Genomic DNA, 14,680 nt, shown 5'->3' on the forward strand with positions numbered 1-14,680 from the left:
CTATGCAAGTGTTTGTGTATCTACTTCCTTCCTTCCTTCAACAACCCGATAATATAATTACTTAAGATTCTATTGATGGAAATTTCTGTTTGGGTTTGTTTTGTCTTGGCTGCTATAAAAAATGGGGAGAAAAGTACCTACATTTGTTCGTATCTATTTAAGAAACTAAAATGCCATATAGTAAAAGGTTCAAAGAATATCTGTTAAAGGTTTGATAGCAAATTGCCTTTATTTTAATATTTCTTTTTGAGAGAGAGAGAGAGAGAGAGAGAGAGAGACAGACAGAGCATGAGCAGAGGAGGGGCAGAGAGAGGGAGACAGAATCTGAAGCAGGCTCCAGGCTCCAAGTTGTCAGCACAGAGCCCGATGTGGGGCTCAGACCCACGAACCGTAAAATCATCACCTGAGCTGAAGTCGGACACTTAACGGACTTAGCCACCCAGGCGCCCCAGCAAATTGCCTCTATAAGGCGGCTTGTTTGCCACACTCTACACAGAGCATATTTAAAAATTTTTACAGACTTTATGCCTGGCTGCAGAATATCTCAGCATGAGTCTGGAGTTTTCGAATTGTGGTTCTCCCACTTGTTAGCTGTGTGACCTTGGGGAAGTAACTTAACCTCTCTGGGACTTAATTTCCTGATTTGTAATATGAGCATAAAGTAAGTACCTTCATTGTAGGGTCACTGTAATGTGTCAATGACATGGAACATTGGAGCTCTTGAAACTGTCTGACATGTGATTAACATCCCCAAACGTTCACTATCATGATCTGAGCCACATGGCAAACGAGAACGCACACGCAAGCATTTCACTTTGAGTAAAAGTAAAGACGTTTCATGGAAAGACGCTATCAAAGATGAGATGAAACTGTTTATAAACGGTGAGAAAATATATAATGATTCCTTTTCAAAACATTCAAAGTACTTAACAGTTGTTGGTAGGAAGCTGAGCCCAATGTTTCTGGTTTTAAAGCATTAAAGAGGTTCTGTTATCTATGTAAAGTTGGTCGTGGCTTATTTCTATTTCTAGCCCAGGAAGACAAGCCAACTCCATTCAGGGCCAATGGAATGGGGCACAAGTTAGTATGTACCTGGTCTTTTCTAAGACGGAGGTGGGAACTGCTCCCTGACTGTAACACAGAGACTGTGTTAATAGCTTTTCACCTCCCTCATTTCCCCCGGCGTATGGGCTCATGTTGGCCCGCACACAGTTACCCAGAAATTCTCCAAGTGCAACGAGAAAAGAGCAGTGAAGCAATGACTAGCACGCCTTCACTGGTAATTCCATTTTTGGCATTGCTAATTTCAGATGTGATGAGTGAGCTCATTGAGTCAGGCGGCAAGAGACCACGATTACCCAGTGGTGGGCACTTAGCCGAGACCAAGGCTCACTTAATTAGGCTTCTAGCACGGTAGGTGGGAATATTTACTGTTGCTGAGAATAGTAAATCATAAATGTTAAATTACGTTCAGTCTCAGAAATAACTGTGCAAAACTTCTCACGGCACAGATAATCAGGCAATCATGGAGATGGTGAGAGTTCTCATAGGTCATCATAGCTTTGCTACGAGGCCCACTTGTGTCCTGAGCTATAATCTCATTTATCCCAGCTTCATTTTTGTGTATTTTTCTCTAATAAATAAGAATAAATGCTTAATCTAAGTTTTAGAGTTCCTCTAGAAAAAAAAAAGAACATAAGACGTGTAGTCTGTTTGGTTAAACTTTAAGTTTAAAATTCACATACGGCTAGTTAGACACTAAATTCATAAATCATTAAAAAGATGGAAAAACAATGTGAGTAGTCTTCCTTGATCGTGATATTATAGGAAAACATTGAACCGGAAGTTTGGAAATCTGGGTCTTGGCCTTCTCTCTGTTTCTCATTTCTAATATAATTTTCGGAAACTTATTTAAATTTTCCTGGGCCCCAATTTATGCAACTGTAAATCTATGCAACTATAAATTTATGCAACTGTAAAATTGTTAACAACTTCAGCTAGGGTTGCATTCAACATTCAAATAGTAAAAATAATATGTCCTACTCTAATGTTTAAAATAAATGTGTATTTATTTTTTGGGTGGGAGAGAGAGAGAGAGAGGGAAAGAAAGAGAGAGAGACAGAGAGAGAGACAGGGCATGAGTAGGGGAGAGGCAGAGAAAGAGGGAGACACAGAATCTGAAGCAGGCTCCAGGCTCCGAGCTGTCAGCACAGAGCCCGACACGGGGCTCGAACCCACGAACTGCGAGAACCTGACCTGAGCTGAAGTCAGACGCTTAACCGAATGAGCCACCCAGGCGCCCCTCTAAAGATTCATTTGGAATCATGAAGACTTGCACTGAAAATTATATAATTAAGAATTGCAAATAGCTATGTATCCCATATTATACAATTTACAGAATGTTTTCATATCCTATAATCCGTTTACTCGCACAGAAGTCTGCCAATCAAGATTTATTTTTATTATACAGACAACAAATCTGTGTTTCAGAGTGGTTGAAAGCTTCCCTCAGAAGTGTCAAATCTATGTCATTTGTAAAGCATCCACATAGCAAGGCCTTTGCCAGGTGCTGGTGAATTCACAGACCAACAAGACATCACCAAAAGCTTTCTTTCTCGTGCTAAATAGGGAAGATCCTTTTAATAGCTATTTACGGTGAACATATTCATTATATATTTCAGTTTTCTCAAAAGATAGTGCTTCTGTTAAAGGGGACATCAGACAAGTTTCACAGAAGCAAAGGGGTGGGGTGTCCGGGGCCCCGAGAAACTGTCAACGGTTACGATCCGATCACGTCTTGCCAGAGCAATGTGTGTGAGTGCCGTCGAATAGGTCTGTCTGCGATGAGTCTGCTCATCTTTGATATGAATTCGGGTATGTTCTTGGAAATGATTTCAGATGCAAAGACATTTCTCTGAAGTCTCTATTTCTTACCGGCCATCCCATTAACGGCACCTCTCTGGATTTAGACATGATGTTATGCTGGCACCTCCAACTTAATACTTTCCAAGCGGAACTCACCATCTACTGGCTCAAAGCTTCATTCCTTGGCCTGATGCATGGCCCTGCTTCCACTCCATTTCCAGGTGCCCAAGGGGGAGCCTACCCACCTTCCTCCCCTACTTCTCACAGAGGCCTAACTATCAAATTTGCTAGACACGTCACAACATCTCATACACTTTCCTCCTTTGTGGCTGTGCCTTCATTTCACCTAAAGCCCTTGATGTCTTTCAAGGACTGTTGTGACATCCCCCTCCCCCTCTGCCTGCTCCATCAAGCCTATCTCCACAGGGCTCATCACTGGGAAATCCAGACTCCCACCATGCCACGCAAAGAACGGAAGTGCCGATGTCGTACTGCCCACATGCTTAGCGTTACTGTGGCTCCTCTTGTCCACATTGCATTCCAAATCTACCGCGCGGACGCTTCCTCAAACTGCTTCTCCTCCAAGACGATCTTGCGAGGATGAGTGTGCCCAGCAAACTCTTTCTTCTCTCTCAAGCATCCTTCTTCCTGTGAGCACCTTACTAACCGCTCCCTCCACTCCCTCAGTCAGACTTAAATTTTCTTCCACTGGTTTTGGTGTATCCTGTAATACCTTCATCAGAGCACTGATCGTATTATGCTGCCTGTTTCTGTGGGTTTTTTTTTTTTTTTCCCTACAACTGGTTTTTGAGCTCTTTCAGGACAAGATGCAAGTTCTATTTACCATTCTATCCCTAGCACTCATCAGGATGTCTGACAAAAATGAATTTCACTTGGCTATATGCACAAGATTTCCCTTTTTCTGAATATGTCAACTGTCTTCTGTGGTAGGATGAACCCTCCGCGTTGCTAGACAATGAGCCACCCGGGACAATGCTCCCACTTCTCCTTCTTGGAGAGGACACAGTCAGCTTCTCGAAGGGCCTGGGATTCAACATTGAACTGACTAATGAATCCGAGTCTATGGAACTTGCTTAAGGACACACACGCCAGTAACAAGCGACAACAAGAACATAGGTCAAGGCAGGGATTCTTGTCCTTGTCATTCAGTGTTTTATCCCCAGTACCTGGTACATAAGAAGTTCAATCAATATCTGTTGAGTGATGGTAGACTGACTTAATGAATGAAAAATCAACTTCAGAGCCCTGCCTTTGGCTTCTGTTCTCCTGACTTCCAGTCTTTGCGGAGTGTGTGAATGTGTGTGTAGAGACAACTTCCGAACAAGTAAACTTAAAAATTGAGTATCATGCTTTTCTCTTTACAATAAACCACGATCAAAGAGTAATGGTAGCTACTTGCACATGCACGCACATGCACGTGCACACGTAATTCTAAAACACTGAAATATACAGCCTTGCTAATTCATTTCATTTGCTAAGAGAAAATCTGGAAAATAGGTAGACGCCCTACCTAGAAATCATAAAAGTTTACAATTAGAATTAGTTTTCAGTTAACCGGTAGAATGAACTTGTCTTGTAAATTGTCTTTCTAAGTAGTGTGAACCAGAAGCAGATGGAAGTAACCTGTGGTTGTTCTTGAGAAAATTCGGAGCCCTGTTCTCTGCTGCTGGCCGGGGGCAGGAGAGGAGCACAGAGGGTCCTCCCTGCTTCTGAAATTGTGAGAAGCAGGTGTGTCATGTGTATTTCTGGGGAAAGACGTACTTGGGTTTACAGACTTTCACCTAAAGTCCCGGGGCCTCTGTTTTGCACACGGAATGACAGCTGGTTTTATCTTTATCTGTTACAGATGCAGACCCAGCCATTCACTGTGAAGCAGAACAAAAGCCAGGAGAGGGACGGAAGAAACCCAAGATGGATCTTTCCTGAACTTGATCTGTATCAGAGTTATAAACAGTTCAAGGCACGAAGAAACAGTAGATGGGCAAACACTGTTGCTCAAGATAGAGCAAAGAATGAGGTTCTCCTTTCCCTTCCCCCTCCTCTTTTTCTCTCAGGCAGCTTCTCAAAGCAAACATTGCAGGAGGTGGAAGGAGACCATTTACCGGGGACTCTCTCACACGCCTGCCCATGGGCTCCCTGCCCACGGCCATTCCCTCTGTTGTTACTAAGCACGTTTCATAATGTAAAGCACCATCTTCTACATGGCTCATTATTCTTCTCTCTGAATAAAATGGGAACGCATCAATTTTGTGCCTGTTTATTTCTGAACGCACCCGCTGTAATGCTGACCTCTTTCTGCTTTTATGTTTTTTGGTGTGTTCCTGACATTTGTCACCTGGGTTACTTCCCAGACACTGCTACCCTATTGTCCTATTATTTCAGCAATTTTCAAATGGTCTCTTCTACTGAATCGCTCTGACCTGAAGGCCCGTGGGGAGGGGAGCATGCACTCACCACTGCTTGTAATCCGCATCGCAGTTACAGTAGTACTTTGGGTCTGTGCAGTTTCGCTCTATGCCGCACGCACACTTCTGGATCCCGGGCCCGGAGCCGCCCCAGTAGTAATGCTTCTCGTTGGCCTTGCCGACCCACCAGGTGTAAGGACTTCCATCTATGAGAAAAGGAAACGGCACAGTCAGGTAGATGAGGCACGCCCGCTTTAATGCCACATGCACACCCTCGCACCCAGAGGTACCATCGCGGTCCGGTAGACCGAACATCACTTTACCCTCTTTAAAAGTAAACGTGTTTCAATAATAGGAATATTTAATAAAAAATCACGATGGGAAATGGTAAGTTTCCCCACCAGAATGTGCACCTCCTTCCCTGGAAGACACTTTGACCTTGAGGCTTCAGGAACTTAGGTGCCCCCCAGTGCTGGCCATATGGGGACACTCCTGATGAAGGCATATAGACCGTGCACTGATTCTGTAAATTACAGCTGAGCTCACGAGTAGCCGCGCTCTTCTGTGACATGAGAGTCTGGGGGATCACCGACTATTAGAGCCAGCTGACCTTCATTGTGTCTTAAGGCGATCTCCTTATTTTGCAGGTAAGGAAACTGAGGTCTAGAAAGGCGAAGTGACTCTTTCAATCACACCGTGGATCTGCTCCCAAACCAGAAGTATGACACTGTATCTCACAAGATATTGTACAACACTCTTACGTAATACACTTTCCTTTTTGTTATTTGGTCTAATATGCACTCATGTATTCATTCATTTATCCACTCATCAAACAGTGCTTGAGTTTCCACTGCATGTCAAACACTCTAAGAAACTTGGCAGCATGATGGAGATAAAGATTGAGTTTAACAAGATTTATGACACACGGGAGCCTGAATGAGGGAAAAGAGGTCATGAAGAAAAGTTTCCCGGAGAAGCTAAAGTATTTGAGCTATGTGTTGAAGGCTGAATGGGCATTACTCGGGTGAATAAGGATGTAAGAGAGGGAAAGGCTTGTAGGAAGAGGGAGCAGAATGTAAAAAGACAGAGAGGTAAAGTTCTATATGGAAAAATATATAGGAGTGTGTAGGTAGAATAAGGCTGAAAGGGTAGCAGGGGTAGGTAGTAATAGATGGGAGATGAGGGCATATCACAAAAAATCTTTGTCTAAATAAGAAGTTACTTTGAACTGGCTTATTTTTGCTTTTCAGTGTTTACTTCCTCCCAACTTAAAAGAGATTGAACTTCGTCCTGTAAGTCATGTGAGCCAATTAAAGGATTTTAAGCAGGGAATTTTCATAATCAAATTTGTATCTCAAAGATCTATAATAAGGTGAAAGATTTCCAGGGGATAAAGTCAGGGAGGCCAGAGGTGATGCTCCCACATTAATACAGAAGAGAAATAATAAAATAGTAGTGGAAACGGAGAGGAAGAGAAAATAGGAAGAGATTAGCAAAGTATAATTGGTGTAGGACTGTTGGGATTAGGGTGGCAGAGAGGACAGGAAGAAGGTGTTGTGGAATAATCCCAGGCTTCTGGCTTGGGTGATGCGTTTCACCAAGATAATGGGGGAGGAAGATGAGAAGCTTAGGGAATGTGTTGAAGAAAGGGTGATGGACTTGATACATAAAGCAGGCGATTGGATGTAGAAGTCTGGGTCTCAGGAGCATTATTGGGCTGCAGGTCCCATTTTAGGAACCATGAGGGTAAATGAGCAAATACTGGTAGCAGGAGAGATGCAGTTGGAATCTTTTAGATCATAAGAGCACTTGGAGAAGAGAAAGAGGCAGATGGCCATGGTGGAAGTCAGGAAAGGGAGCAGTCAGAGAGGGTGGGGGGTAAAAAAACCAAAGAACTTCGAAAAGACAGTGTGGTCTGAATTGTCAGATTTCAGAGCAAAGTCCATGAAGATGGGAATCTTAACTTTTTCTTTTAGTTTGACAGCTTAGCGCTCACAGGAGACTTTGTTGAGGGGAGTTTCAGGTGAATGATGGCAAGAAGAAGCTAGGCAGCAACAGACAGAGGAGGGAACAAAATGGGAGAAGGGGAGGTCCTAAGAAGAGCTTCTCCTGCAGGAAGCTGGGAGGGAATGGAACCTACTGGGGGCAGTGTCAGCCAGGAAGCCGAGAAGGCCAGTCAAAGTCTTCAGGTATACGGCTGGAATTCCAATTATAATAACTCAACCACCCTTTCAGGACCCTAGGTATGCACTTGCCCCAGTACCTGTGTGATTGCTCAGAAATGAAAATGAGGCAAGAGCCATACTGGAATGGCATAAAAACTGCTGCAGTTCTTTTTTTTTTTAAGGTAGATTATTTATTTTTATTATGGAAGTATAGTTGACATACAACATTATATTAGTTTCAGGTGTACAATCTAGTGATTCGATCATTCTATACATTACTCAGTGCTCATCATTGTTAGAGCAGTCCCCATCTGTCACCACACACATTATTACGGATATTTATCAACTGTATTCCCTCTGCTGTATTCTTCATCCCCATGACTTATTTATTTTATAACTCAAAGTCTGTACCTCTTAATCTCCTTCACCCATTTCACCCATCTTCCACCCCCCCCTCCCTTCTGGCAATCACCAGTGTGTTCTTTGTATTTATGAGTCTGGCTTTTTGCTTGTTCATTTGTTTTGTTTTTTAGAATCCACACGTAAGTGAGATCATATGGTATTTGTCTTTCTCTGACTTATTTCATTTAGCATAATACCCTTTAGGTCTATCCATGTTCATGTAAATGGCAAGATCTCACTCTTTTTATGGCTGAGTAATAGTCGATCACACACACACACACACACACACACACCATCTTCTTTATCCATTCATCTATCAATGGACACTTGGGTTGCTTCTATATCTTGGCTATGGTTAATAATACAATAAACATAGGGCTGCATATATCTTTTCAAGTTAGTGTTTTTGTATTCTTCGCATAAAACCCAGTAGGAGAATTACTGGATCGTATGGTAGTTCTATTTTTCATTTTTTAAGGAACTTCCATACTATTTTCCACAGTGGTTGCACTAATTTACATTCCCACCAATAGCTTACGAGGGTTTCCTTTGTCCACATCCTTGCCAACACTAGTTATTTCTTGTCATTTTGATAATAGCCATTTGACTGGTAGGAGGTGATATCTCCTTATGTTTTTTTCTTTACTTTTTTAAATGTTTATTCACTTTTGAGAGAGAGAGAGAGACAGAGTGCAAGCAGGGGAGGTGCAGAGAGAGAGGGAGATGGGGAATCCGAAGCAGGCTCCAGGCTCTGAGCTGTCAGCACAGACAGCTCGGACAGCCCAACTCAGGGCTCCAACTCACGAGCCATGTGATCATTACCTGAGCTGAAGTTGGATGCTTAACCAACTGAGCCACCCAGGCACCCCTCCTTGTGGTTTTGATCTGCATTTCCCTGGTGATGAGTGATGCTGACCTTCTCTTCATTGGTCGTCTGGATGTCTTCTTCCAAAAATATCCTATTCACATCTTCTGCCCATTTTTTTTATCAGATTACTTATTTATTGTTTTTTTGGTGTTCAGTTGTATAATTTCTTTTTTTTTTTATTTTTTTATTTTTTAAAAAAAAATTTTTTTTTTTCAACATTTATTTATTTTTGGGACAGAGAGAGACAGAGCATGAACAGGGGAGGGGCAGAGAGAGAGGGAGACACAGAATCGGAAACAGGCTCCAGGCTCTGAGCCATCAGCCCAGAGCCTGACGCGGGGCTCGAACTCACGGACCGCGAGATCGTGACCTGGCCGAAGTCGGACGCTTAACCGACTGCGCCACCCAGGCGCCCCTATAATTTCTTTATATTTTTGGGATATTAACACCTTATTGGATATATCATCTGTAAATATCTTCTCCCAGTCAGTAGGTTGATTTTTCATTTTGTTGATGGTTTCCTCTGCTTTGCAAAAGCTTTTCATTTTGGTCTAGTCCCAACAGTTTATTTTTACTTTTATTTCCCTTTCCTGAAGAGATCTATCCACAAATATGTTGCTAACGCTGATGCCTAAGGGGTTAGTGCCTATGTCTTCTTTTACTAGTTTTATGGTTTCATGTGTCACATTTAAGTCTTTAATTCGTTTTGAGTTTATTTTTGTGTATGGTGTAAGAAAGTGGTCCAGTTTCATTCTTTTGCATATAGCTGTCCAGTTTCCCCAAAACCTTTTATTAAAGAGGCTGTCTTTTCCCCATTGTATATTCTTGCCTTTTTTGTGGTAAATTAATTGCCCATATAAGTGTGGGTTTATTTCTGGGCTCTCGATCCTTTTCAATTGATCTACGTTTTTTTGTTTTGTTTTGTTTTGTTTTTTCCAGTAACACAATGTCTTGATTACTATAGCTTTATAAAGTATCTTAAAATTTGGGATTGTGATACCTCCAGTTTTGTTGTTCTTTCTCAAGACTGCTTTGGCTACCTGGGTCTTTTGTGGTACCACCCAAACTCTAGGATTACTTGTTCCAGTTCTGTGAAAAATGTTACTAGCTTTTTGATGAGGGATTGCACTGAATCACTGAATCTGTAGATTTTTTTGGGTAGTATGAACATTAGTTCTTCTAATCCATGAGCATGGGATATCTTTCCCTTTGTTTGAGTCATCTTCAATTTCTTTCATTAATGTCTTTAGTTTTAGAGTTTAAGTCTTTCAACTCCTTGGTTAGATTTGTTGCTAGGTATATGGATCTTTTTGGTGCAACTGTAAATGGGATTGTTTGTAAGGTGGACAATTTAAAACAATGAAACTCTCCTGGGAGGTTCAGCCTTGATGTAATAAATGAGCAAATGCACTGAACTTGGAAAAGAGTTAGACAAATATTCTAATTCATACAAATTTCTAGATTTTTTCGGTTGTGTTGACTTAATTTGGAAAAGTTATTATTTTTCCCTTTGCAAGATCATTTGTGGCATATGAATTTTCAAAAAGGTATTTGACTTGATCTGGTAAATAGTAGAGAGAGATTCCAGTATCCTGTTATGAAGGGCAAAAGAAGCGAGCTCTCTGAGATGAGGTCCATGCCGAAACCCTATCTTTTCCTATCTGAGCCATGTCCCAGCATACAGGGAGCTGTGTTTTCTTTCTACCTTCAAGGTGGCTTTGTTTGTTTGTTTGGTTTTGTTTTTGCTCCTCCCTTCTCTCTCCATTACAGTAAAGAGTAAAGCATGGAAATTCAGATGCTTCCATACGTTGCAACCATGACCAATAATAAACTCTTTTTGTGATGCAGTCAAGAGTTTCAAAAAACAAGGCTTGAAAAATTCCACTTATGGAAATTATAAAATCTGAGCCAGACCATCTGGCCAGTAAGCTGAACAAGGTCTCTGTTGATTCTATCTCTAGGCCATGTTACAGGGAGAGAGCAAAGGTGGACAGTACCATGCTGACCTTGCAAATGCCCCTGGGGCCTTCCAGATCACAACTTGATCCCCGAAATGTAGAAGCATGACCTAGACTGGTTATCACATTTATTTATCACACTGAATCTCTCCAAGGTAACCTAATACTAAATTCTTTCCTTCAAAGGAAAGTTGGGTTATTACCATTGTTTGGGGAATGAGGAGGTGCCAACCCACCTGACAGAGGAGAGGAAACAAACCAGATACCTATAGAACTGGGGTTAATGGACTCTCTGGCAGGAAACTCCTTCACCCTCCCTGTCATTCAAATAGCCCTTGGAAGAGCATATATCTAAAACCTCAGCTCAATTTCAAATAATTTCTTCCAGCAACTAGTAGAACAACCTAACACTGTTATATTTTCATTATAGACATCATGATAAAATGCATGAACGAGAGAAGTTGAATGTGGCTCAGTATTCTTTATAGAAATCAGAACATTGTCAGGAAAAGGAACAAGATCATTATCAGCCTCTCCTTTAGCAGGAGAGTCTGAGAAATGTGTGGTAGGGGAAATAGAAGAGAGAGTCTTCTGATTCCTGGAGGCAGGGAGTGTGGAGAAGCACCTGGAGAGGGCGCTTCATTGTCAAGTTGTTTGGGCAGTGGGTGTTCCAGCGGGAGGCCTAAGCTCTGTGTGGAATCCAGGCTCTGAACTAATCTCACATGGCCGACCTTCACTTCCTGTACGGAGGGACTCTTATTAGACATCAGGGTGGGATCCGGGGGGGGGGGGGGGGTTATTCTGAACTGACATTTCCTCTGGTCAGTGCAAGGAGGTGACACTCTAGTGACCAGGTGAGAGTAGCCCAAGTTCCCAGCTCTCCCCCCAAACCTCACCTCTGTGTCAAGTTACAGACGGCCTTAGATGGCTACCGTTCCCAGTTAAGGTGGGGTAAAATCAATGTTATTTCGTAGTCCTTCCGAGGAAAATAAATTAAGCACAGTACAACATGTTTAACTAGCTGTTTTCACATGTGCCACGGACAGCAGAATGCCAGTAAGGAACACAGATTCCAGGGAAAAAGCAAATTGTACCCTTTGTTATTAGCACTGGCACACTTGGCTAAATCAAATCACTGTAACTAAAATAAATTATTAATTTGGCATCTATTTTATATTCAACAAGAAAATGGTTCAATTTTCATTGAACAAAGAATTGCCTTATTCTAGTGCTATGCTAATAAGGTGCTACTTTTTGCTTTATAAGTCATTATTTACTGTTAATTGGCTCAGGGGGAAAAGCGTTAAAGATGATAAAGACGGAAAGACTTTAAAAAGACAAGAATACGAAGTGGTTAGAAGAGAAAGAATTTAATTACCCAGCACCGAGAGTTAAAGAACTTCTCTAATCTCAAAATAGACCAGATTTTTGTTAACTGTATTCAGTAGGTGTAACCACCGGCACAAGATTAGTAACGATGGCCCATATTCAAAGTTAACTAGAAGCTGAATTATCAAAGTAAGGGACATTGTATTAAAACAACCAGATACAGATTGAATTACATAGAATCACTACACTGTTTGTACTCAAGATCAAGTTTCATTATGCTGAAGGGTTTATTATTGTTTGGATGACTAACTGGGGAAGGAAGGAGGAGGGAGGACTTGAAGAAACCAAGAGATCTCTCTAATTTTCTCCACTAACAAGGTGTTTCAGAAACCCAAGGGCAAGTGCATGGGGACCTCTTGAGGAAAACGTGGTACATCTGTGTGATTTTCACAATGTGTTCTTCGACACTTCCGGGCTACACGAAGTACCTTAATGGTCTGCTTAAATAAACGTTATCCTGGCACACTCTTACGGTAAGACCGAATAGGGTCACTGGGACACTTAATTAGCTCCGTATCATCCACTTCTAGAAGATATTAAAAACAATGCCACAAGGCTTTATTGTCTCTAAAATGAAAACTTAAGAAGTGTATTTTTAGCCTGGTGAAATCTCGTTTTATTTTACCTACTACGATCTATTTATCTACAACTTCCGTTAGGGAATCACAGGGGGCTTTTTAGGGGAGGAACTAGAACAGATACAACCGCGGCAGACACCCACCTTCGGCGCTCGGCTCCACGCCCCCTGCTGGCAGTTCCCCTCACCGTTCCCTCTGTTTGGCAGCATCCTGGCTCTTTGAAGCCCCCTATCGTGCAGGATCCAATTTCTAAAGAAGTGACTCTCGCTCTGAAAAATCCCCCGTTTTCTCCTCCCTTCTGTCTTTACCAAAGGACCACTGATTCTTTTTCCCTCCGCTTCACTGGTCAGTTTCAGCTGACCACTCTGATCTGACCACAGTCCTCCACACCATGCCACAAATAGTGAGAATAGGTGTACTAAATAAAGATATCTTTTAAAAAAATTTTTAAGAGATGTTTTTATGTATTTTTGAGACAGAAAGAGACAGAGCACGAGCAGGGAGGGGCAGAGAGAGAAGGAGACACAGAATCGGAAGCGGGCTCCAGGCTCTGAGCTGCCAGCACAGAGCCGGACGTGGGGCTCGAACTCATCAACCGTGAGATCATGACCTGAGCTGAAGTCGGACGCCTAACCGACTGAGCCCCCCAGGCACCCCAAGATATCTTTAATTGGTGTAATTCTAGACTGTGTGCACATAGCAGTTGGTACCTGCAAGAATCTTCCCTGCAACGCAAACATGCTAGAGAACAAGGAAGGTAAAACCTTACAGGAAGCTGTCGGCCGGGCTGGAGCAAAGAAGAGTTTCAGAGGTGCTGTAGCCACTACAGAGCCCGCTGGACAATGCGGAAGATCAAGCAGGCCAGATCCCCCTTTTCCTTCAGCATGAGATGGGCACAATCCAAGGGTTGCAAAGCCCTAAAGCTAGTGCCGAGTCACCTTGCCCCCAGGAACTGGAAGAGGGGACAGGCCACCCGTCCTAGAGTTCTCTAGCCTAAATAGAGCCAGCCTCTCTTCTTCCACATGTAGTCTGTCCCCATGCAATGACTTCTAGGAGCCAGACGATGGCAGCCCAAGTCTCAGCATCCCCATGGAAGGATGAGGGCTGGGAGGCCAAGTCATGGAGCGACTGCTGCTGTGTTTTCTCGCCTCTGGCAGGACATTAATACAGAGAAGGGTTTCCAATTTACCTAAGAGGAGATCCACCTGGGGCTCTTGTCGACCCTCTAGATTCCCCGGCCTACAAAATAAGATCTATAGAATAAGAATCTCAGAGGAAAATCTTAGGGCTCGGTCACTAGAACCCTGATGATCCTTATCGTCTGATAGGTTTGCCACACAACTGACCTGAGATGATGACAGTGTGCATTAGTTCACAGAATACTGAGAGGCTCAGTGCCCAAGTGCCATTGGAGTACCAGTCTAGGACTTTATTTTCCAGCGAAGATATGAAAAGTGTTTATTGCAGTAATATCTCCATTTATAATTCCCAGTAATTTTTTTCAGAATAACGTGTTCATTGCAACCTTTCTTTTTCACTCTATTCTTAGTAGCTATTTGTCACCTCTCTAAGAGACAACATTTAGTACCTATAATATTATTCGAGAGGAGGAACATGGCCTTCCACAGTGGCTCCCACCTTCTCAAGCTGATTCCAGATGTAAAACTTGTGTCACAACAATCCAGAGCTTTTTCCGTTTCACAACCACGACCCTGAGTCCTAAGGACTGTGTTTTACTATTCAGAGTAAGAACCTTAAAAATAAAGGTAGGCATCAGACATGTTGGCATTCTCATAGATACAAAGGTCTATCATCTCAAGCTGTCTCTCCGTTTTGTAAAAACATTAACCTGGATAACAACATTCCCTTTTGTTTCCTGGCCATCTGATTCCATGTTATTCTCTGTTAATATAAAGATCAAATGGAGAATGAATCCAAAAAAGTCCCATGGAGTTCATACTGCAGACAGTGTGGTGCAGTTGGGAAAACGCATAATTTTGAAGTTTGAATAAAAACATTCAGTATGGTA

General features: G+C 42.4%; 1 protein-coding gene across 1 annotated transcript in view; it reads right to left on the reverse strand.

Annotated features, from left to right (window-relative positions):
* The window catches only part of CNTNAP2 (contactin associated protein 2), a 1,981,254-nt gene that overhangs the window by 431,855 nt on the left and 1,534,719 nt on the right, over positions 1–14,680 (reverse strand). The window contains exon 14 of the mRNA XM_086687667.1: positions 5,341–5,497. Within this exon, the coding sequence (XP_086543793.1) occupies positions 5,341–5,497 (157 nt within the window). The remainder of the gene's footprint in view (positions 1–5,340; positions 5,498–14,680) is intronic.

This window comes from Puma concolor, chromosome A2 (assembly GCF_028749965.1).
Source record: "Puma concolor isolate L17-30 chromosome A2, mPumCon1.1.hap2, whole genome shotgun sequence".
NCBI classification, from domain to species: domain Eukaryota; kingdom Metazoa; phylum Chordata; class Mammalia; order Carnivora; family Felidae; genus Puma; species Puma concolor.